This window comes from Trachypithecus francoisi, unplaced genomic scaffold (assembly GCF_009764315.1).
Source record: "Trachypithecus francoisi isolate TF-2019V2 unplaced genomic scaffold, Tfra_2.0 Contig01123, whole genome shotgun sequence".
Lineage (NCBI taxonomy): Eukaryota > Metazoa > Chordata > Mammalia > Primates > Cercopithecidae > Trachypithecus > Trachypithecus francoisi.
The window spans coordinates 4,643-29,242 of record NW_022681157.1 but is presented as its reverse complement, the minus strand read 5'-3'; the positions used below and the strand labels follow the sequence as shown (position 1 = coordinate 29,242).

The 24,600-nt window shown below is 47.5% G+C and overlaps 1 protein-coding gene across 1 annotated transcript; it reads left to right on the top strand.

Moving 5' to 3' along the window:
• The first annotated feature begins 2,521 nt into the window (after window positions 1-2,521).
• Window positions 2,522-24,002, top strand: LOC117090838 (myocardin-like). The gene is given in 11 exon segments (XM_033223477.1): window positions 2,522-2,637; window positions 2,856-2,942; window positions 6,708-6,968; window positions 10,989-11,070; window positions 11,428-11,659; window positions 11,662-11,691; window positions 11,694-11,784; window positions 11,786-11,919; window positions 11,922-12,010; window positions 14,391-14,448; window positions 23,288-24,002. Coding segments are annotated over 11 exon segments (1,749 nt in total). The 3' UTR covers window positions 23,857-24,002.
• Window positions 24,003-24,600: the final 598 nt, after the last annotated feature.

Sequence of the window (24,600 nt, the reverse complement as noted above, 5' to 3'; positions counted from 1 at the left end):
GGCTTTATGACGGAAATTGACATGTGGATCCTAAAATATATACAGCTATGCAATGGAGTCAGAATCGCCAAAAGAAGTGAACAAAAAAGAAAAAAAAAAAACCTAGAAAGTTTGCTGGCGAATATCTCCCAGTTTTCCTAGACAGAGTTATTAGTCACGGGGTATAAAGTTTTGGTTATACAAGATGATAAACTCCTAGAGATCTACTGTACAACAGAGTACCTATTGTTGTAACACCATCGTTAAAAGTTTCCTAGGAGGGTGGAACTTATGTGCTGTCCAAATACACATACACAAAGATAGCAGGAGGAAGCTTTTGCAGGTGATACAGATGTTCATTGTCTGGACTGTGTTGAGAGTTTGAGGGGTGTATCCAAAGTCATCAAGTTGTATACATCCAATATATATGGGTTTTTGTATATCAGTCATAGTATAATAAAGTGGTTTTAAACAAAACCCTAGAAAGTAGGATGGTTCATGTCTTCCAATTTCAATACTTGCTAGGAAGCTGCAGTTATCAAGATTGTGATACTGACATAAGGAGGACCCACACTTATTCATGAAGTAGAATCAAGAGTCCAACATGTATGGTTCATTATTGATTGACAAGGGAGCCAAGTCAGGTCAATGGAGGAAAGAATAGTCATTTCAATAAATGATCCTGGAAGAAAAGGGTATCTCTATGCAAAAGAATGAAGTTAGTCTTTTTCCTTACATCATATGTAAACATTGACTCGAAATGAGTTAAAGACCTACTTGTAAGAAGTAAAGATCAATAACTTGTACAAGGAAATAGAGGAATAAAACTTCACACACACACCACACACACACACACACCACACGCACACAACCAATCGCAAGAGAGAGGGCAAGAAACTCACAGAGACTGAGAGACAGAGAGAGAATCGAAAACGGGATACGCACAAACACATACACACACAGAGGGTCACACAGCAGTGGCCCAGAAACCAACACCCGCAGGCAGCCGCTGAGGCTACTGCGTTCGGCTCTCGACCGAGAACGACCCTCGGTGGAGAGATCAGCCCACGGGTCTGCAGGCCGACCCATCCTCGAGATCACAGGGGGGGCACGACTTCTGGGGAGACTCACCCGAACAGCGTCTGGGCGGGCCTGAGGCTGGGATGCGGCGCTGCTGCCCCTGGACCCCGCCTGTGCTTTCCACATCCTGGTCAGCCTTTTGCCAGGACTCCTGGCATCCGGAGACAGTCCTGTCGACCCCGTGGAGAGGTCAGGCTGGAGCCTCGGAGCCCCGCCACCCAAGCACTGCCACGGAGGGCTCCTGTTTGCCCGGCCTCAGGGCGTAGTTCCTATGACAACCGTGGGAACCACTGTGACGCCAGCACCCGCTCGCCGCGAGCACCCGTCCGCCACTCGCGCATGCGCAGTGGCTGGGCCGCCCCGCGCTCCGCTGCCAGCAGTCAGGCTGCGTCCCTTTAAGGACGGCGGCCGCTGGGCACCAGGGGCTCTCCTGCTGCAGCCTTGGCAGCGGCTGCATCCGGGGTCCTGAAGGCGGCCGCGTGGGAGAGGCGACCGCGGGCGGCCTCCCACGATCCAACCCCCAGGAGTCCCGACTTGAGAATATCCTTGAGCCCATTGCCACCAGGGCAGGGGGAGCTTCCTGGCGCCTGCTGGGCTCATCTCATGACCCCCCATCGGATCCGATTCTGGACCCCTACGGGGGAGAATGGTTTGGCTCAGCACATCACATGGACTGAGGCAGGCAGGGCCTGGCTGCAGCCCAGAACGATCCCATGAGCCTCAAGGCGTGGAGTCAGCTGAAATGTCACTGCGCCGTGAGCCCTCTGCCTGCCTGCTTTCAAAGAGCGGTGACCTGCCGCGCTTCTCAAGGGCCTGGGGCTCCTTCAAGCTGATCCCGCTTTCCAGGACACCTGTCAACAGGTCCAGGGGCGAATCCGAGGTGGAGCCAAGGCGTGGCACTGGCGCACCCCGGAAGAGATGATGGAAGCATGTGTCACTGAGGGCACACGGGCCGATTGTCTAAGTAACAACGGTGTGCTGGCATGTGCCCTGTGGAAAAGGGGCACAGGTGACCTTTCAGGGAATGCCAGGGAAAATCAAAGAACGTCTGGGATCTAGCAGCGGGCCAAAAGTCTCATGGGGTCAGAGGGGGTCTCGTCCTCAGGAACGAGACTGGGTGTGCGGAGGAAATGCGACAGCACCTCTTCCAGAAGACAAGGACCTGTCTTTCACAGGACGAGGGAGACAGAGGGCTCAGAAGCCTCAGTGAACTTTCAGTTGACAGCACGCCTTGAGGCCCGTGGGATGATTGTGGGCTGCAGCGAGATCCTGCCTGCCTCAGTCGATGTGCTCAGCCCATCCATTCTCCCCCTTAGGGGTCCTGAAGCGGGTCTGAAGCGGAGTCCTGAGACCCCACCAGGCGCCCTGAAGCCCCCGCACCCCCGGACGAAATGGGTTCAAACCGAAGCAGGTTTGGAGAGAAAAACAACCAGGACAGGGATCACCAGGAAGTGTGCACCTGATGGACTGGGAAGTCATCCTTTTGGAAGACATCCAGCCAGACCAAGAAGCATCCAGGCCCCGGAGAAACAGGGGATACACAGCCAGAGGGAGGACGCAGCAGAGGCCAGAGCCCAGGTGGGGTACAGCACCGTGCCACCGGCACGGGCTTTAAGGGGAAGGGTGCCAAAAGGATGGCTTGTGCAGTGAGGCCAGCGTTGCAGGGACTGGGATTGTGGCCATCTCCCATTCCCGGCTTCTTTCAGCCTGTGTCTTGGTGTGGCTTCTTTTCTCAGAGAAGAGCCCGGAAAAGATACAAGCCTCTTCTGTGATGTGGGCCTGCTCCTCTCCTGCAGGACAACGAGCTCCCGTGCGGCTTTTGTCCGTGGCTGCAGTGTGTTCGTCTTGCTCAACGAAAAGAGGCGGCACGGACTGGGGATGAGGTTGCAATTACTCTGGGAGCCAGGCATCTTCTCACGAGGTCGAGGCCTTCACAAAGCCAAAGTGGAACCGCCGCGAAAACGCTTGACAAGCGGACACATGACCCAGGCACAGACGCGGAGGGAGGCTCGCCAAAGACAGGCCGACATGCAGGAAATCGCTTTTAGGCGCAAAGGGCACTTTCCTCCACACACACACACACACACACCACACACACAGTAGTATGACTAATGAATTTGTTTACCAATCTAGAAGAATTAATGATTATAAAAAATTGTGTTTATGTGTGTATGCAATTATTCCAAAATCAAAGTGAAGAAAATCCGTGTAGAATAGTATCAATAAAAATATACAACAATGAGGCTGGGCACAGTGGATCACTCATGTAATCGCTGCTCCCAGCACTTTGAGAGGCCAGTGTGGGCAGATCACCTGAGGTCAGGAATTCGATACCACCCTGGCCAACATGGTGAAGCCTGGTCTCTACTACAAATTCAAAAATTGGGCTGGATGTGGTGGTGCATGCCTGTGGTCCCAGCTACTCAGGAGGATGAGGCTGGAGAATTGCTTGAACCCGGAGTCAGAGGTTGCAGTGAGCCAAGACTTTACCACTGCACTCCAGCCTGCATGACACAGTGAGACTCCATCTCAAAATATATATATATTACCACACACACACACACACACCACATGTATATGCACATACAGGTATATATATGAATGAATTTAACAAAAGTGTAACATTTTTACAGAGAACACTGGAGAATATCATGAATGAAATTATATTTCATTGAAATAAATTGAAAGACATCCCAGATTTAGGGATCAGAACACTTAATATTGTCAAGGTAGTCGTCTCTTTGGAATTGATGTAGAGTCATTGTGACCCTATCAGTTTCAGCTGGCTTTATGACGGAAATTGACATGTGGATCCTAAAATATATACAGCTATGCAATGGAGTCAGAATCGCCAAAAGAAGTGAACAAAAAAGAAAAAAAAAAAACCTAGAAAGTTTGCTGGCGAATATCTCCCAGTTTTCCTAGACAGAGTTATTAGTCACGGGGTATAAAGTTTTGGTTATACAAGATGATAAACTCCTAGAGATCTACTGTACAACAGAGTACCTATTGTTGTAACACCATCGTTAAAAGTTTCCTAGGAGGGTGGAACTTATGTGCTGTCCAAATACACATACACAAAGATAGCAGGAGGAAGCTTTTGCAGGTGATACAGATGTTCATTGTCTGGACTGTGTTGAGAGTTTGAGGGGTGTATCCAAAGTCATCAAGTTGTATACATCCAATATATATGGGTTTTTGTATATCAGTCATAGTATAATAAAGTGGTTTTAAACAAAACCCTAGAAAGTAGGATGGTTCATGTCTTCCAATTTCAATACTTGCTAGGAAGCTGCAGTTATCAAGATTGTGATACTGACATAAGGATGGACCCACACTTATTCATGAAGTAGAATCAAGAGTCCAACATGTATGGTTCATTATTGATTGACAAGGGAGCCAAGTCAGGTCAATGGAGGAAAGAATAGTCATTTCAATAAATGATCCTGGAAGAAAAGGGTATCTCTATGCAAAAGAATGAAGTTAGTCTTTTTCCTTACATCATATGTAAACATTGACTCGAAATGAGTTAAAGACCTACTTGTAAGAAGTAAAGATCAATAACTTGTACAAGGAAATAGAGGAATAAATCTTCACACACACACACACACACACACACACACACACACACGCACACACACCAATCGCAAGAGAGAGGGCAAGAAACTCACAGAGACTGAGAGACAGAGAGAGAATCGAAAACGGGATACGCACAAACACATACACACACAGAGGGTCACACAGCAGTGGCCCAGAAACCAACACCCGCAGGCAGCCGCTGAGGCTACTGCGTTCGGCTCTCGACCGAGAACGACCCTCGGTGGAGAGATCAGCCCACGGGTCTGCAGGCCGACCCATCCTCGAGATCACAGGGGGGGCACGACTTCTGGGGAGACTCACCCGAACAGCGTCTGGGCGGGCCTGAGGCTGGGATGCGGCGCTGCTTCCCCTGGACCCCGCCTGTGCTTTCCACATCCTGGTCAGCCCTTTGCCAGGACTCCTGGCATCCGGAGACAGTCCTGTCGACCCCGTGGAGAGGTCAGGCTGGAGCCTCGGAGCCCCGCCACCCAAGCACTGCCACGGAGGGCTCCTGTTTGCCCGGCCTCAGGGCGTAGTTCCTATGACAACCGTGGGAACCACTGTGACGCCAGCACCCGCTCGCCGCGAGCACCCGCCCGCCACTCGCGCATGCGCAGTGGCTGGGCCGCCCCGCGCTCCGCTGCCAGCAGTCAGGCTGTGTCCCCTTTAAAGGACGGCGGCCGCTGGGCGCCAGGGGCTCTCCTGCTGCAGCCTTGGCAGCGGCTGCATCCGGGGTCCTGAAGGCGGCCGCGTGGGAGAGGCGACCGCGGGCGGCCTCCCACGATCCAACCCCCAGGAGTCCCGACTTGAGAATATCCTTGAGCCCATTGCCACCAGGGCAGGGGGAGCTTCCTGGCGCCTGCTGGGCTCATCTCATGACCCCCCATCGGATCCGATTCTGGACCCCTACGGGGGAGAATGGTTTGGCTCCGCACATCACATGGACTGAGGCAGGCAGGGCCTGGCTGCAGCCCAGAACGATCCCATGAGCCTCAAGGCGTGGAGTCAGCTGAAATGTCACTGCGCCGTGAGCCCTCTGCCTGCCTGCTTTCAAAGAGCGGTGACCTGCCGCGCTTCTCAAGGGCCCGGGGCTCCTTCAAGCTGATCCCGCTTTCCAGGACACCTGTCAACAGGTCCAGGGGCGAATCCGAGGTGGAGCCAAGGCGTGGCACTGGCGCACCCCGGAAGAGATGATGGAAGCATGTGTCACTGAGGGCACACGGGCCGATTGTCAAAGTAACAACGGTGTGCTGGCATGTGCCCTGTGGAAAAGGGGCACAGGTGACCTTTCAGGGAATGCCAGGGAAAATCAAAGAACGTCTGGGATCTAGCAGCGGGCCAAAAGTCTCATGGGGTCAGAGGGGGTCTCGTCCTCAGGAACGAGACTGGGTGTGCGGAGGAAATGCGACAGCACCTCTTCCAGAAGACAAGGACCTGTCTTTCAAAGGACGAGGGAGGCAGAGGGCTCAGAAGCCTCAGTGAACTTTCAGTTGACAGCACGCCTTGAGGCCCGTGGGATGATTGTGGGCTGCAGCGAGATCCTGCCTGCCTCAGTCGATGTGCTCAGCCCATCCATTCTCCCCCTTAGGGGTCCTGAAGCGGGTCTGAAGCGGAGTCCTGAGACCCCACCAGGCGCCCTGAAGCCCCCGCACCCCCGGACGAAATGGGTTCAAACCGAAGCAGGTTTGCAGAGAAAAACAACCAGGACAGGGATCACCAGGAAGTGTGCACCTGATGGACTGGGAAGTCATCCTTTTGGAAGACATCCAGCCAGACCAAGAAGCATCCAGGCCCCGGAAGAACATGGGGATACACAGCTAGAGGGAGGACGCAGCAGAGGCCAGAGCCCAGGTGGGGTACAGCACCGTGCCACCGGCACGGGCTTTAAGGGGAAGGGTGCCAAAAGGGTGGCTTGTGCAGTGAGGCCAGCGTTGCAGGGACTGGGATTGTGGCCATCTCCCATTCCCGGCTTCTTACAGCCTGTGTCTTGGTGTGGCTTGTTTTCTCAGAGAAGAGCCCGGAAAAGATACAAGCCTCTTCTGTGATGTGGGCCTGCTCCTCTCCTGCAGGACAACGAGCTCCCGTGCGGCTTTTGTCCGTGGCTGCAGTGTGTTCGTCTTGCTCAACGAAAAGAGGCGGCACGGGCTGGGGATGAGGTTGCAACTACTCCGGGAGCCAGGCATCTTCTCACGAGGTCGAGGCCTTCACAAACCCAAAGTGGAACCGCCGCAAAAACGCTTGACAAGCGGACACATGACCCAGGCACAGACGCGGAGGGAGGCTCGCCAAAGACAGGCCGACATGCAGGAAATCGCTTTTAGGCGCAAAGGGCACTTTCCTCCACACACACACACACACACACACACACACACACACACTATTATGACTAATAAATTTGTTTACCAATCTAGAAGAATTAATGATTATAAAAAATTGTGTTTATGTGTGTATGCAATTATTCCAAAATCAAAGTGAAGAAAATCCATGTAGAATAGTATCAATAAAAATATACAAAAATGAGGCTGGGCACAGTGGATCACTCATGTAATCGCTGCTCCCAGCACTTTGAGAGGCCAGTGTGGGCAGATCACCTGAGGTCAGGAATTCGATACCACCCTGGCCAACACGGTGAAGCCTGGTCTCTACTACAAATTCAAAAATTGGGCTGGATGTGGTGGTGCATGCCTGTGGTCCCAGCTACTCAGGAGGATGAGGCTGGAGAATTGCTTGAACCCGGAGTCAGAGGTTGCAGTGAGCCAAGACTTTACCACTGCACTCCAGCCTGCATGACACAGTGAGACTCCATCTCAAAATATATATATATATACACACACACACACACACACATGTATATGCACATACAGGTATATATATGAATGAATTTAACAAAAGTGTAACATTTTTACAGAGAACACTGGAGAATATCATGAATGAAATTATATTTCATTGAAATAAATTGAAAGACATCCCAGATTTATGGATCAGAACACTTAATATTGTCAAGGTAGTCGTCTCTTTGGAATTGATGTAGAGTCATTGTGACCCTATCAGTTTCAGCTGGCTTTATGACAGAAATTGACATGTGGATCCTAAAATATATACAGCTATGCAATGGAATCAGAATCGCCAGGGCTCTTTTCAGGGCTCTTCTCTGAGAAAAGAAGCCACACCACGACACAGGCTGAAAGAGGAAGCCGAGAATGGGAGAGGGCCACAATCCCGGTCAGTGGAACGCTGGCCCCACTGGACAAGCCACCCGTTTGGAACCCCTCCCCCTAAGCCCGTGGCGGTGGCACGGTGCTGTACCCCGCCTGGGCTCTGGCCTCTGCTCCGTCCTCTCTCTGGCTGTGTATCCCCTCTTTCTCCAGGGCACAGATGCTTCTCGGTCTGGCTGGATGTCTTCCAAAAGGATCACTTCCCAGTCCATCCGGGAGACTCTTCCTGGAGATCCCTTTCATGATTGCTTCGATTTGCAAACCTGCTTCGGTTTGAACCGATCTCCAGCGGGGCAGGGGGAACGTCAGGGCGCCTGCTGGGGTCTCAGGACTACACTTCAGATCCCACTCTGGACACCTACGCGTGAGAAAGCATGGGCTGAGCACATCTAGTGAGGCAGGCAGGCTCTCGTTGCAGCCCACAATCATCCCATGGGCCTCAAGGCATACTCTCCACTGAAAGTTCACTGACCCATCTCAGCCCTCTGCCTCCCTCCTCCTTTGAAAGACAAGTCCTTGTCTTCTGGGACAGGTGCTGTCACATATCTTCTGCACATCCAGTCTCACTTCTGAGAATGAGACTCCCCCCTGATCCAGCGGGGACTGACCCCCATGAAAAGTTCGGCCCGCTGCTAGATCCCTGGCGTTTTTTGACTTTCCCTCGCATTCATGGAAAGGTCACCTGTGCCCTCCTTCCACCGGGCACATGCCTGGACACCATTGTTTCTTCTTCAATCGCCCCGTGTGCCCTCAGTGACACACGTTCACACCATCTGCTATAGGGTCCTCCACTGCCACACATTGGCTCCACCTGGGAATCGCCCCCGGACCTGTTGACAGGTGTCCTGGAAAGCGGGATCAGGTTGAAGGAACCCCAGGCCCTTTAGATCATGGCAGGCCACTGCTCTTTCAAGGAGGGAGGCAGAGGGCACAGGGCTCAGTGAGCTTTCAGCTGACACCATGCCTTGAGGCCAGCAGGATCGTCCTGGACTGCCGCCAGGCCCTGCTTGCCTGAGGCGATGTGCTCAGCCCACCCATTCAAACACGGAGTTCGGAATCGGATCTGATGAGGGGTCCTGAGGTGACCCCAGCAGGAGCCCTGAAGCTCCCCCTCCCCCGGTAAAAATCGGCTCAAGGAGGTCCTGAAGACAGGACTCCCGGGGATCTTGGGTTTGGATCTGGGACGCCGCCAGCGGCCTCTCTCTGACGCAGCCCCCTATCGGACCCCGGATGCAGGCTGCTGCAGGAGAGCCGCTGGTACTCAGCAGACAACGTCCTTTAAAGGGGACGCAGCCTGACTGCCCGCAGCGGAGCGCGGGGTGGTCCAGCCAATCAACAACCGCGAGGCGCGACCGAGTGCTGGAGTCAGAGTGGTTCCCAGGGTTGTCACAGAAACCACGCCCTGAGGTCTGGCAAACAGGAGACCTCCGTGGCAGTGCTTGGGTGGCGGGGCTCCGAAGCTCCAGCCTGACCTCTCCACGGGGTCGACAGGACTGTCTCCGGATGCCAGGAGTCCTGGCAAAGGGCTGATCAGGATGTCGAAAGCACAGGCGGGGTCCGGGGGAAGCAGCGCCGCATCCCAGCCTCAGGCCCGCCCAAATGCTGTTCGGGTGAGTCTCCCCAGAAGTCGTGCCCCCCCCGTGATCTCGAGGATGGGTCGGCCTGCAGACCCGTGGGCTGATCTCTCCAGCGAGGGTCGTTCTCGGTCGAGAGCCGAACGCAGTAGCCTCAGCGGCTGCCTGCGGGTGTTGGTTTCTGGGCCACTGCTGTGTGACCCTCTGTGTGTGTATGTGTTTGTGCGTATCCGGTTTTCGATTCTCTCTCTGTCTCTCAGTCTCTGTGAGTTTCTTGCCCTCTCTCTTGCGATTGGTGTGTGGGCGTATGTGTGTGTGTGCGTGTGTGTGTGAAGATTTATTCCTCTATTTCCTTGTAAAAGTTATTTATCTTTACTTCTTACAAGTAGGTCTTTAACTCATTTTGAGTCAATGAGTTGGGAGGCCCGTCTCGGCCTCCCAAAGTGCTGGGATTACAGGCTTGAGCCACCGCGCCCGGCCTCAATCTTCTTTTTAATCAATTAGCACACTTGATACATTGAGCTTTTTAACACTTTATTATTTGTGTTGCGATTAGTTTTTCCCAAGGTAGCTATTTGTATTTGAGCTTTGTAGTTTCTTGACTTACAGAAGTTTTACATTTTGTTTTCAATATTTCTCTCAAGCAATCTTTTCCTACAGATATCAGAATTTCCTACAATATCAGAATATTTGCCTATAGTCTTCTGTTTTATGAAATTATTGAAATTTATGTATTTAATATGTTTCCTGTTTTAATTACAAAAGTAATAATTTATGTGAAATATTTGGAACATACAGATAAGGAGAACCATTGTTAACATTTTAGCATATTTTTATCTGGATAATTTCATATGCAAACATAGCTTTAAATATATATGTGTGTATATATATCCATACATTGTTTATATAATTTTTAGAAAAATACAATCAATTCAAACTTTGTTCACTTATTACTATACCATAAGCAAGTAATCACCCAATGTCAGCAAATATTTATAGCATCAGCTTTACTGGATATGTAGTGTCCCATCATTTGCATACACCATCATTTACCTAACCAGTTCTCATATTTGTAGATATTAAGAATTTCCAGTTTAAGAACATTATAAAAAATACAGGGATAAGATAATTACATGTGAATTAACATAATAATATTAGTAAAATTTTATATTGCACAACTATTTGCCAGGCACGATTCCAAGTGCTTTATGCATTTTAAGCCATTTTAACCCTCACAAAAATGCATAAAGTGCTATTCCCTCCATTTCCCAGAAGGGAAACTGAGGCACGGAGTGATTTGATCACTGAGTTAGTAACAGGCAGGGCCAGGATTTGAACCGGTGGCCTTATCACCGCCTACTCTCTCAGTAGACGACTATTATCCAGCTGGTCTTTAAAATTAGGATGTAAATGTTCATAAGGAGCCGAGGTTCTCAAAGTCAGGTCTGGACACCACCTGGGGACTTGTTAGAAATACATATCAACTGAGCCAGAAACCCCACAGTGGGGCCCTGCAGTCTGCTTTGTAACACACTCTCCAGTGGTTCTGGTGCATGCTCAGGTTTGAGGAAGAGAACGTGGTAGGAAGAGCCTCACCAAGGAAGCCAGAAAAGCTGCCGACTTCGCTGTACTTCAAGACTATTGTTGGAGGGTTTGTGTCTAAACCCAGGCGGATATGTTTTCTCATCTAGAGAACGGGGACACGGATCGCCATGAGGGATGACAGGCAGTAGACTAGACGACTTCTACCATTCATTCAAGCTCTACATTTCTATGACTCTAAGGCCATGAAAACATCATATATGATAAAGTTAAAAGTAATTGTTAAAATTGTGCAAAACTGGTTTTATTGGGGTAGGAGAGGAAATTGGAAAGAAGTATAAAAAAGAGTGGGTATTGTAAAATTCCATTTGTGATGTTTTGAAGCTAATTTTATAAAGAATACACTTTTAAAAATGTTGTCGTTAAACAGCACACTAACCACATTCTGATTTCTTTAGGTCTCTGAATTAAGACAACAGCTTCGAATTCGGGGCCTGCCTGTGTCAGGCACCAAAACGGCCCTCAGGGACCGGCTTCGACCCTTCCAGGACTGCTCTGGCAACCCAGGGCCGAACTTTGGGGATATAACGACTGTCACTTTTCCTGTCACACCCAACACTCTGCCCAATTACCAGACTTCTTCCACCAGTGCCCTCTCTAATGGTTTCTACCACTTTGGCAGCACCAGCTCCAGACCCCGATCTCTCCAGCCTCCTCTGACCTGTTGTGGCCGGCCGGCCCCAGCCAGACACCTTCAATGATGCCTCCCCTTCCTTCGGCCTGCACCTGTCCCCAGTCCACGTGTGCACGGAGGAGTCTCATGAGCAGCCTGAATGGGGGCTCTGTTCCTTCTGAGCTGGGTGGGCTGGACTCTGAGAAGGACAAGATGCTGGTGGAGAAGCAGAAGGTGATCGATGAACTCACCTGGAAACTCCAGCAAGAGCAGAGGCAGGTGAGGAGCTGAGGATGCATTTTCAGAAGCAGAAAAGGAATAACTGTTCAGAGAGGAAGCCACTGCCTTTCCTGGCTGCCTCCATCAAAGTCAGCCTGCAGTTAAGTTTTGTTTGGCTTAAAGAATATTTAAAATAACAGGAGATGGTATGCAAAGTGGGCTTTCTCATTTCTAAAAAGTTAGAGGATCTGGCAATCCAGGAGCCACATTGCTGCAAGACAATTGCCTAAAGCAAGGCTCTTCTGCTACGTTGAGCCACAACTATGCTCTGCTCTCTGCTCTTTTTCTTATTCTATATTCAGTTCATTTCAATTACCTGCCAGACACTTAGGCTTCTGGTACTTTCTGAACTGATAAATGACTCATTTTTTGGTCAGTGCTCCCATCCATATTGATTAGTGATACCTGTGTTTATTGAGTCTGGGCTCTCAGAGTAGTGAGATGGATATATGCCTTTGTTCTCCCGATTCCTCTCCCCTGGTTTCTGTAAACATCAGCTGATTCTTCAGTTCAAAAGAAGAGGGCCAGGCAAAGTGGACGTCCAGAAATAAGACTCTACTGAGATGAGCCAGAGAGGAGGGGACATACCCTACAAGTGTCTACAGCTTCCTCAAGCTACTGCAATGAAGAACCAGCAAAATACGAGCCAAGTTCTTGGACCACATTGCAGAAACCAAGCAAGAGGTAGATTCAGGTCACTTCAAAGTAAGAGCCTAAAAAGACATTTTCTATATACTAAGATGTCCTGCTCCTGGGATGAAAACCTGTCAAATAATAGAACTGACTCTAAAATACTCTGTGCTAGGAAGCATTCTGCCTTCTTTTTCCTTTATCCTGTTGTAGTAGACTGTTTCATTCAGCAGTTTATCTGCCTAAAATTAATACTAAAGCTGAATCAAATATGGTTAAAAAGCCATTAGGGCCGGGCGCGGTGGCTCAAGCCTGTAATCCCAGCACTTTGGGAGGCCGAGACGGGCGGATCACGAGGTCAGGAGATCGAGACCATCCTGGCTAACCCGGTGAAACCCCGTCTCTACTAAAAATACAAAAAACTAGACAGGCGAGGTGGTGGGCACCTGTAGTCCCAGCTACTCGGGAGGCCGAGGCAGGAGAATGGCGTAAACCCGGGAGGCGGAGCTTGCAGTGAGCTGAAATCTGGCCACTGCACTCCAGCCTGGGTGACAGAGCAAGACTCCGTCTCAAAAAAAAAAAAAAAAAAAGCCATTAGGCAATAGACCCATAGTCATTGCAGCATGATTCACCGTAGTCCAAAGGTAGACACAACCCAAATGTCCATTGACAAATGAATGGATAAACAACATGTGTTATATCTATACAATGGAATTTTATTCAGTCTTTAAAAAAAAGAAATTCTGGCCGGGCGCGGTGGCTCAAGCCTGTAGTCCCAGCACTTTGGGAGGCCGAGACGGGCGGATCACGAGGTCAGGAGATCGAGACCATCCTGGCTAACATGGTGAAACCCCGTCTCTACTAAAAAATACAAAAGAAACTAGCCGGGCGAGGTGGCGGGGCCTGTAGTCCCAGCTACTCGGGAGGCTGAGGCAGGAGAATGGCGTAAACGCGGGAGGCGGAGCTTACAGTGAGCTGAGATCCGGCCATTGCACTCCAGCCTGGGAGACAGAGCGTCAGACTCCGTCTCAAAAAAAAAAAAATTCTGACACATGTCACAACATAGATCAACCTTGAGGACATTCTTCTTAGAGAAATAAGCTAGTTGCAAAAGAACAAACACTGTCTGATTCACTCATATGAGGGACTTAGAATAGTCAAATTCGCAAAGGCAGAAAGGAAAATGGTGGTTGCCAGGGGCTAAAGGATGGGGCGTGGGAAATTACGGTTTAATGAGTACACAGTTTTAATCTTGCAGGATGAAAAGAATTCTGAAGACAGATGGTGTTCATGGTCACACAACAGTGTGAATGTACCTAATTCTCCTTAACTGTACACTTAAAAATGGTTGATAGTAAATTTAAAGTTATGTGTATTTTACCACAATTAGAAAAAAAAAAAAAAACTTTAACCAAACCTAGTTCAAAATCCTGCAGTGCTGCTTGTAATGATTTCCTGCGGAGATAACCACCTTCTAAATTGTCTGTCCTCCTTTGGTTAATCTGTAATAGCAGGCCGGGCGCGGTGGTTCACGCCTGTAATCCTAGCACTTTGGGAGGCCGAGACGGGCGGATCACGAGGTCAGGAGATTGAGACCATCCTGGCTAACACGGTGAAACCCTGTCTTTACTAAAAAAAAAAAAAAAAATACAAAAAACTAGCCGGGCGAGGTGGTGGGCACCTGTAGTCCCAGCTACTCTGGAGGCTGAGGCAGGAGAATGGCGTGAACCCGGGAGGCGGAGCTTGCAGTGAGCTGAGATCTGGCCACTGCTCTCTAGCCTGGGCGACAGAGCGAGACTCCGTCTCAAAAAAAAAAAAAAAAAAAAAAATCTGTAATAGCAAATGACCCGGAGTCAGCAGATGGATGAACTCCCGGACGTGCTTATTGAAAGTGGAGGTAAGGGGGGCGGAGCAAGATGGCCGAATAGGAGCAGCTCCAGTCTCCAACTCCCAGCGCGAGCGACACAGAAGACCGGTGATTTCTGCGTTTTCAACTGAGGTACTGGGGTCATCTCGCTAGGGAGTGCCGGACAATCGGTGCTGGTCAGCTGCTGCAGCCTGACCAGCGTGAGCTGAAGCAGGGCGAGGCATCGCCTCACCTGGAAGCGCAAGGGGAAAGGAATCCCTTTTTCCTAGCCAGGGGAACTGAGACACACAACACCTGGAAAATCGGGTAACTCCCACCCCAATACTGCGCTTTAAGGAAACAGGCACACCAGGAGAATATATCCCACACCTGGCCGGGAGGGTCCCACGCCCACGGAGCCTCCCTCACTGCTAACACAGCCGTCTGCGGCGATCTATCCGCAAGGCAGCAGCGAGGCTGGGGGAGGGGCGCCCGCCATTGCTGAGGCTTAAGTAGGTAAACAAAGCCGCTGGGAAGCTCGAAATGGGTGGAGCTCACAGCAGCTCAAGGAAGCCTGCCTGTCTCTGTAGACTCTACCTCTGCGGACAGCGCACAGCTGCAGCCCATTAGGGGAAAGAGCGGGGGCGGTGCAGACGCGAACGACTCTGTCTGACAGGTTTGGGGAGAGCCGTGGATCTCCTAACGCGGAGGTTGAGATCCGAGAACGGACAGACTGCCTGCTCAGGTGGGTCCCTGACCCCTGAGTAGCCTAGCTGGGAGACATCCCCCACTAGGGGCAGTCTGACACCCCACACCTCACAGGGTGGCGTCACCCCTGAGAGGAAACTTCCAAAGAAAGAATCAGACAGGTACACTCGCTGTTCAGGAATATTCTATCTTCGGCAACCTCTGCTGCTGATACCCAGGCAAACAGGGTCTGGAGTGGACCTCAAGCAATCTCCAACAGACCAACAGACAGTCCTTCTGACTGTCAGATGGAAAACTATCAAACAGGAAGGACACCTATACCAAAACCCCATCCGTACGTCACCATCATCAAAGACCAGAGACAGATAAAACCACAAAGATGGGGAAGAAGCAGGGCAGAAAAGCTGGAAATTCAAAAAATAAGAGCGCATCTCCCCCTGCAAAGGAGCGCAGCCCATCGCCAGCAACGGCAAAGCTGGTCAGAGAATGACTTAGACGAGATGAGAGAAGAAGGCTTCACTCCATCAAACCTCTCAGAGCTAAAGGAGGAATTACGTACCCAGCGCAAAGAAACTAAAAATCTTGAAAAAAAAGTGGAAGAATTGACAGCTAGATTAATTAATGCAGAGAAGATCATAAACGAAATGACAGAGATGAAAACCATGACACGAGAAATACGTGACAAATGCACAAGCTTCAGTAACCGACTCGATCAACTGGAAGAAAGAGTATCAGCGATTGAGGATCAAATGAATGAAATGAAGCGAGAAGAGAAACCAAAAGAAAAAGAAGAAAAAGAAATGAACAAAGCCTGCAAGAAGTATGGGATTATGTAAAAAGACCAAATCTACGTCTGATTGGGGTGCCTGAAAGTGAGGGGGAAAATGGAACCAAGTTGGAAAACACTCTTCAGGATATCATCCAGGAGAACTTCCCCAACCTAGTAGGGCAGGCCAACATTCAAATTCAGGAAATACAGAGAACGCCACAAAGATACTCCTCCAGAAGAGCAACTCCAAGACACATAATTGCCAGATTCACCAAAGTTGAAATGAAGGAAAAAATCTTAAGGGCAGCCAGAGAGAAAGGTCGGGTTACCCACAAAGGGAAGCCCATCAGAATAACAGCAGACCTCTCGGCAGAAACTCTACAAGCCAGAAGAGAGTGGGGGCCAATATTCAACGTTCTTAAAGAAAAGAATTTTCAACCCAGAATTTCATATCCAGCCAAACTAAGCTTCATCAGTGAAGGAGAAATAAAATCCTTTACAGATAAGCAAATGCTTAGAGATTTTGTCACCACCAGGCCTGCCTTACAAGAGACCCTGAAGGAAGCCCTAAACATGGAAAGGAACAACCGGTACCAGCCATTGCAAAAACATGCCAAAATGTAAAGACCATCGAGGCTAGGAAGAAACTGCATCAACTAACGAGCAAAATAACCAGTTAATATCATAATGACAGGATCAAGTTCACACATAACAATATTAACTTAAATGTCAATGGACTAAATGCTCCAATTAAAAGACACAGACTGGCAAACTGGATCAAGAGTCAAGACCCATCAGTCTGCTGTATTCAGGAGACCCATCTCACATGCAGAGTCATACATAGGCTCAAAATAAAGGGATGGAGGAAGATCTACCAAGCAAATGGAGAACAAAAAAAAGCAGGGGTTGCAATCCTAGTCTCTGATAAAACAGACTTGAAACCATCAAAGATCAAAAGAGACAAAGAAGGCCATTACATCATGGTAAAGGGATCAATTCAACAGGAAGAGCTAACTCTCCTAAATATATATGCACCCAATACAGGAGCACCCAGATTCATCAAGCAAGTCCTTAGAGACCTACAAAGAGACTTAGACTCCCATACAATAATAATGGGAGACTTCAACACTCCACTGTCAACATTAGACAGATCAACGAGACAGAAAGTTAACAAGGATATCCAGGAATTGAACTCATCTCTGCACCAAGCAGACCTAATAGACATCTATAGAACTCTCCACCCCAAATCAACAGAATATACATTCTTCTCAGCACCACATCGCACTTATTCCAAAATTGACCACATAATTGGAAGTAAAGCACTCCTCAGCAAATGTACAAGAACAGAAATTATAACAAACTGTCTCTCAGACCACAGTGCAATCAAACTAGAACTCAGGACTAAGAAACTCAATCCAAACCGCTCAACTACATGGAAACTGAACAACCTGCTCCTGAAAGACTACTGGGTACATAATGAAATGAAAGCAGAAATAAAGATGTTCTTTGAAACCAATGAGAACAAAGATACAACATACCAGAATCTCTGGGACACATTTAAAGCAGTGTGTAGAGGGAAATTTATAGCACTAAATGCCCACAAGAGAAAGCAGGAGAGATCTAAAATTGACACTCTAACATCACAATTAAAAGAACTAGAGAGGCAAGAGCAAACACATTCAAAAGCTAGCAGAAGGCAAGAAATAACTAAGATCAGAGCAGAACTGAAGGAGATAGAGACACAAAAAACCCTCCAAAAAATCAATGAATCCAGGAGTTGGTTTTTTGAAAAGATCAACAAATTGACAGACCGCTAGCTAGACTAATAAAGAAGAAAAGAGAGAGGAATCAAATAGACGCAATAAAAAATGATAAAGGGGATATCACCACCGACCCCACAGAAATACAAACTACCATCAGAGAATACTATAAACACCTCTACGCAAATCAACTAGAAAATCTAGAAGAAATGGATAATTTCCTGGACACTTACACTCTCCCAAGACTAAACCAGGAAGAAGTTGAATCCCTGAATAGACCAATAACAGGCTCTGAAATTGAGGCAACAATTAATAGCCTACCACCAAAAAAAGTCCAGGACCAGATGGATTCACAGCTGAATTCTACCAGAGGTACAAGGTGGAGCTGGTACCATTCCTTCTGAAACTATTTCAATCAATAGAAAAAGAGGGAATCTCCCTAACTCTTTTTATGAGGCCAACATCATCCTGATACCAAAGCCTGGCAGAGACACAACAAAAGAGAGAATTTTAGACCAATATCCCTGATGAACATCGATGCAAAAATCCTCAATAAAATACTGGCAAACCGGATTCAGCAGCACATCAAAAAGCTTATCCACCATGATCAAGTGGGCTTCATCCCTGGGATGCAAGGCTGGTTCAACATTCGCAAATCAATAAACGTAATCCAGCATATAAACAGAACCAAAGACAAGAACCACATGATTATCTCAATAGATGCAGAAAAGGCTTTTGACAAAATTCAACAGCCCTTTATGCTAAAAACGCTCAATAAATTTGGTATTGATGGAACGTACCTCAAAATAATAAGAGCTATTTATGACAAACCCACAGCTAATATCATACTGAATGGGCAAAAACTGGAAAAATTCCCTTTGAAAACTGGCACAAGACAGGGATGCCCTCTCTCACCACTCCTATTCAACATAGTGTTGGAAGTTCTGGCTAGGGCAATCAGGCAAGAGAAAGAAATCAAGGGTATCCAGTTAGGAAAAGAAGAAGTCAAATTGTCCCTGTTTGCAGATGACATGATTGTATATTTAGAAAACCCCATCGTCTCAGCCCAAAATCTGCTTAAGCTGATAAGCAACTTCAGCAAAGTCTCAGGATACAAAATTAATGTGCAAAAATCACAAGCATTCTTATACACCAGTAACAGACAAGCAGAGAGCCAAATCAGGAATCAACTTCCATTCACAATTGCTTCAAAGAGAATCAAATACCTAGGAATCCAGCTTACAAGGGATGTCAAGGACCTCTTCAAGGAGAACTACAAACCACTGCTCAGTGAAATCAAAGAGGACACAACAAATGGAAGAACATACCATGCTCATGGATAGGAAGAATCAATATCGTGAAAATGGCCATACTGCCCAAGGTGATTTATAGATTCAATGCCATCCCCATCAAGCTACCAATGACTTTCTTCACAGAATTGGAAAAAACGGCTTTAAAGTTCATATGGAACCAAAAAAGAGCCCGCATTGCCAAGACAATCCTAAGTCAAAAGGACAAAGCTGGAGGCGTCACGCTACCTGACTTCAAATTATACTACAAGGCTACAGTAACCAAAACAGCATGGTACTGGTACCACAACAGAGATATAGACCAATGGAACAGAACAGAGTCCTCAGAAATAATACCACACATCTACAGCCATCTGATCTTTGACAAACCTGAGAGAAACAAGAAATGGGGAAAGGATTCCCTATTTAATAAATGGTGCTGGGAAAATTGGCTAGCCATAAGTAGAAAGCTGAAACTGGATCCTTTCCTTACCCCTTATACGAAAATTAATTCAAGATGGATTAGAGACTTAAATGTTAGACCTAATACCATAAAAACCCTAGAAGAAAATCTAGGTAGTACCATTCAGGACATAGGCATGGGCAAGGACTTCATGTCTAAAACACCAAAAGCAACGGCAGCAAAAGCCAAAATTGACACATGGGATCTAATTAAACTAAAGAGCTTTTGCACAGCCAAAGAAACTACCATCAGAGTGAACAGGCAACCTACAGAATGGGAAAAATTTTTGCAACCTACTCATCTGACAAAGGGCTAATATCCAGAATCTACCAAGAACTCAAACAAATATACAAGAAAAAAGCAAACAACCCCATCAAAAAGTGGGGAAAGGATATGAACAGACATTTCTCAAAAGAAGACATCCATACAGCCAACAGACACATGAAAAAATGCTCATCATCACTGGCCATCAGAGAAATGCAAATCAAAACCACAATGAGATACCATCTCACACCAGTTAGAATGGCAATCATTAAGAAGTCAGGAACAACAGGTGTTGGAGAGGATGTGGAGAAACAGGAACACTTTTACACTGTTGGTGGGATTGTAAACTAGTTCAACCATTATGGAAAACAGTATGGCGATTCCTCAAGGATCTAGAACTAGATGTACCATATGACCCAGCCATCCCACTACTGGGTATATACCCAAAGGATTATAAATTACTCTACTACAAAGACACATGCACACGTATGTTTATTGCGGCACTATTCACAATAGCAAAGACTTGGAATCAACCCAAATGTCCGTCTGTGACAGACTGGATTAAGAAAATGTGGCACATATACACCATGGAATACTATGCAGCCATCAAAAAGGATGAGTTTGCATCCTTTGTAGGGACATGGATGCAGCTGGAAACCATCATTCTTAGCAAACTATCACAAGAAGAGAAACCAAACACCGCATGTTCTCACTCATAGGTGGGAACTGAACAATGAGATCACTTGGACTCGGGAAGGGGAACATCACACACTGGGGCCTATCATGGGGAGGGGGGAGGAGGGAGGGATTGCATTGGGGAGTTATACATGATATAAACGTCATGCACATGTACCCTAGAACTTAAAGTATAATAAAAAAAATAAAAAAAATAAAAAATAAAAAAAAAAAAAAATAAAAAAGAAAGTGGAGGTAAGATGGCCCGTGTCCTGTCCATTAGGGCATTCTGAGACTGCTTGAACTCTTTTTTTTTTTTTTTTTTTTTGAGGCGGAGTCTCGCTTTGTCGCCCGGACTGGAGTGCAGTGGCCGGATCTCAGCTCACTGCAAGCTCCACCTCCCGGGTTTACGCCATTCTCCTGCCTCAGCCTCCCAAGTAGCTGGGACTACAGGCGCCCGCCACCTCGCCCGGCTAGTTTTTGTATTTTTAGTAGAGACGGGGTTTCACCATGCTAGCCAGGATGGTCTCGATCTCCTGACCTCGTGATCCGCCCGTCTCGGCCTCCCAAAGGGCTGGGATTACAGGCTTGAGCCACCGCGCCCGGCCAACACTTAAGGAACGAACTCTCGGTAGCAAGATCAGATGCACACTGTGAGTCGGATGTACCAGGCAGTCCTCAGGGAGAGTCATTTCCTTTGAGCTTCTCGCACATTTTTACAGCTGATAAAAGAAAGCATAGTGGGTGATTCCTCACTGTCTTTGTCCTAGGAGCATTTTTCAGAATCATTTTAATAGTTTTCATGTCTCAGCCTAATTCTTGTTTCCTTAAGTGTTTTCTCTTGCTGCACTACTTCTTTCTATGTTCTAATCTCAATGTGCATGCCTTCTCAATTATGAGAAAAGAAAAAAGCAGATAATGAACGTTTTGTGCCACCAACTCAAAGTGAAATTCAATTAGTAACCTTCCACTGGATGGTTCATTCAGGCTTAAATGTTATTCATGCTAGCAATAAAACATAATCAACATGTGCTTTTTGTCACCTTTTAATTTGTTCATTTATTTACTTCAAAAATTACAGAGTGTGTACCTAGAATTTCAAACCACACAAATGAATAAGATGACCTGAGGAGGATGTGTAGAAAAAAAGAAAAGAACTCAGGGAAGAATTTTTGGGCCAAAAACATTTAAAATTTCAGAGATGGAGGTAGCAAAGGACTCAGAGAAGGGGTAGCTAGGCATTGTGCTAGTCTCAGTGCTGCATCAGACGAAGTCCTGATGTCTACAGAGTGTACAGTCTGGTAAGGGAAACAGACAACAAGCAAGTGAACACACCTTTCCTCCACTGTAACAAGAGGGAAGAAGAAAGAGATGGGTACAAACATATGTGTGTATATGAGTTCTGTGATGGAAAAATGAGAAGAGTTCATATCTGATGCCTGTATTTTTATACAGACAAACACACACAAACATATACATATGCATACACACACACACACACACACACACACACACACACATATATATATTTTTGAGATAGAATCTCACTCTGTCACCAGGCTGAAGTGCAGTGGTGCAATCTCGGCTCACTGCAACCTCCCCCTCCCAGGATCAAGCAGTTCTCCTGCCTCAGCCTCCCAAGTACCTGGAACTACAGGTGTGCGCCACCATGCCCAGCTAATTTTTCGTATACTTATTAGAGATGGGGTTTCACCATGTTGGCAGGATGGTCTCGATCTCCTGACCTCATGATCCGCCCACCTTGGCCTCCCAAAGTGCTGGGACTACAAGCGTGAACCATCGCACCTGGCTTGCTCTTGTATATCTTTAATGAAATATGTGGCAAGGCTAGAAACGCATGAGGATGTAGAAGGGGAGTGTGGAAGATTCAGGTGAAGAGGAGCACTTATGACTTAATTATGAATGAATTGAGTTTTCTGGAGAAACACAGCAGGGTTGTTTTGCAGTCTTAAATGCCAGCGGTAGGTCTGACATCAGAAATCTAAAGTGAAACCAAGTCAGCTTAGTTGTTTAATTTTTCTGTTGCAGTGTTCTGCTGATCCAGAGCATGCTCAGCGAAGGCAGACGATCAGGTTCATCCAGAGGTAGGGTTCTGCCAAAACTACAGGCTGGACAAGGAAAGAAGTGAAGACCAGAGGGACTGGTGGACAGTGATAACGTAGTAGAGTCTATGGATTGGCGTGACTGTAAATGGTTGAGAAATTATTGTTACCGGGTACTTAATAAATGGCTTGGAGGGTTTGGAGCGGATGGACAGCGAGTAGAAAACATAGCTTGAAAGTGAACTTTCAGAGGGATGCAGTATTTGGAGATGGCACAATCCAAGATATGTCTGACAGGGTGGGAAAGAGGGAATCACTGGAGTTGAGAGCAGGTCGGGAGCTGAGAGGCCACCATGAATGCTGTGATTTCCAAGGATGCTCAGGTTACAGAATGAGAAGGGCTGAAGTGGGGGAAAGGCAATGGAGTAGGAAGTAGAGTTTTCAGTGAATGAGGAGGAGTGACCAGAAGGCTAGGGGTGAGGCATTGGTGTCACCCTCAAAACCCAAAATTGCTGAGTTGTCATCAGAAGGAGGGGGGGTAGCAATCAGAAAGTGGCAATGGTGTGGCACCTGGTCCCTCATCTTCAGGCCCTCACTGAGGGTGTCGGGATGGACTCAGTGTCCTCAAGGGACCATCAGGGGTCAGAGGAGTAGGCACAGGAACCTTCAGGGAAGAGAGTTTAAGAATCGCAGAGTAGAATTCCCAACAGGAAAGGGTTTGGGAAAAACCAGAGGGACGATGAATTGGAGATTGACAGAGCAGCTTAGAGATGAGATTGGGTGATAAGCGGTGACCAGGGAAGCATGGCCGTCTTCCGTATCTAAGTGTAACTCACTCATATTGCATGGCATGCTCAATTTGAAGTGATTTAACAAGTCACATCGTGTATTGCCCACAGAAATGCCAGACGCTAGAGAGGATCACTCATGTCTTCAAAAAGTTCCAAAGATACTCAGATCTTCCCAAAGCCCAACTGCTGTCCTCCCCAAGCCCTCGGCTTCCTTTGAACAAGCCTCTTCAGGCAGCCAGATCCCCTTTGATCCCTGTGCCACCGACAGTGATGAACATCTTGAAGTCTTAGTAAATTCCCAGAGCCCCCTAGGAAAGGTGAGTGATGTCACCCTTCTAAAAATTGGGAGCGAAGAACCTCATTTTGATGGGATAATGGATGGATTCTTTGGGAAGGCTGCAGAAGACCTCTTCAATGCATATGAAATCTTGCCATGCCCCCTCTCTCCGATGCAGACACAGTTTTCGCCCTCTTCTGTGGACAGCAGTGGGCTGCAGTTAAGCTTCACTGATTCTCCTTGGGAAACCATAGAGTGGCTGGACCTCGCTCCGCCAAGTTCCACACCAGGCTTTAGCGCCCTCAGCACCAGCAGTCCCAGCATCTTCGACATCGATTTCCTGGATGTCACTGATCTCAATTTGAGTTCTTCCATGGACTTTCACTTACAGCAGTGGTAGAATGCCCGATGCACCAGCGCTACGGAAGACCAATAGGAGTTCCATGGGGAAAAGCACACAGCCATACGTACTTTACTGTCCAAAAATAGAAGAAGAAGAAGAAGAGAATTAAAGAGAAGCAATGGAGACTTCTGTGCCAATCAACAAGAACAAATAGAAGACATTTTAAGAGATACATTTACTGTAATATTTACCAACATTCAGTACCTGTTAATGATTTCAACATGCATTCAGAAATGTGCTTTCTCAGATTAAGGATGCCAAAAAAGATATTTCACTGCCTTTTCAAAGGCCAGTATATTTTCTAGTCCATTATTTTTCTCAGGCATTGTTGGGGCATAAGCTCACACTGCAAGCTTTTCTCATTAATTCACTAGAGATAACGTGGAAAGGAAACACAGTCTTTTGGGAGCACAGGGAAGCCAGCCCTCCAAGGTTATGGAAGACATACCTGCGATGGAAGCTGTTGCCCAATGTCTCCATTACTCTCTTTCAAAAGAGAAGCCAGACCCAGCGTCAAATCAAAAGTTCTTGAGACAGAGGGACAAAACCAATCTTTTTTTAGGGAAGCTAAATCAACTCAATGTCCCTCTACCACAAAAATGCCCCATTGGAGTGGTTCTGAACCTGTACCCAGGACTCAGTGTGGTCACTAATAACAGTTAACCTGAACTGAGTCCACAGAACTCCACCCAGAAATTTCTTCTTTTTTAACCAGTGGCCCAATCATTCCCACCATATCTC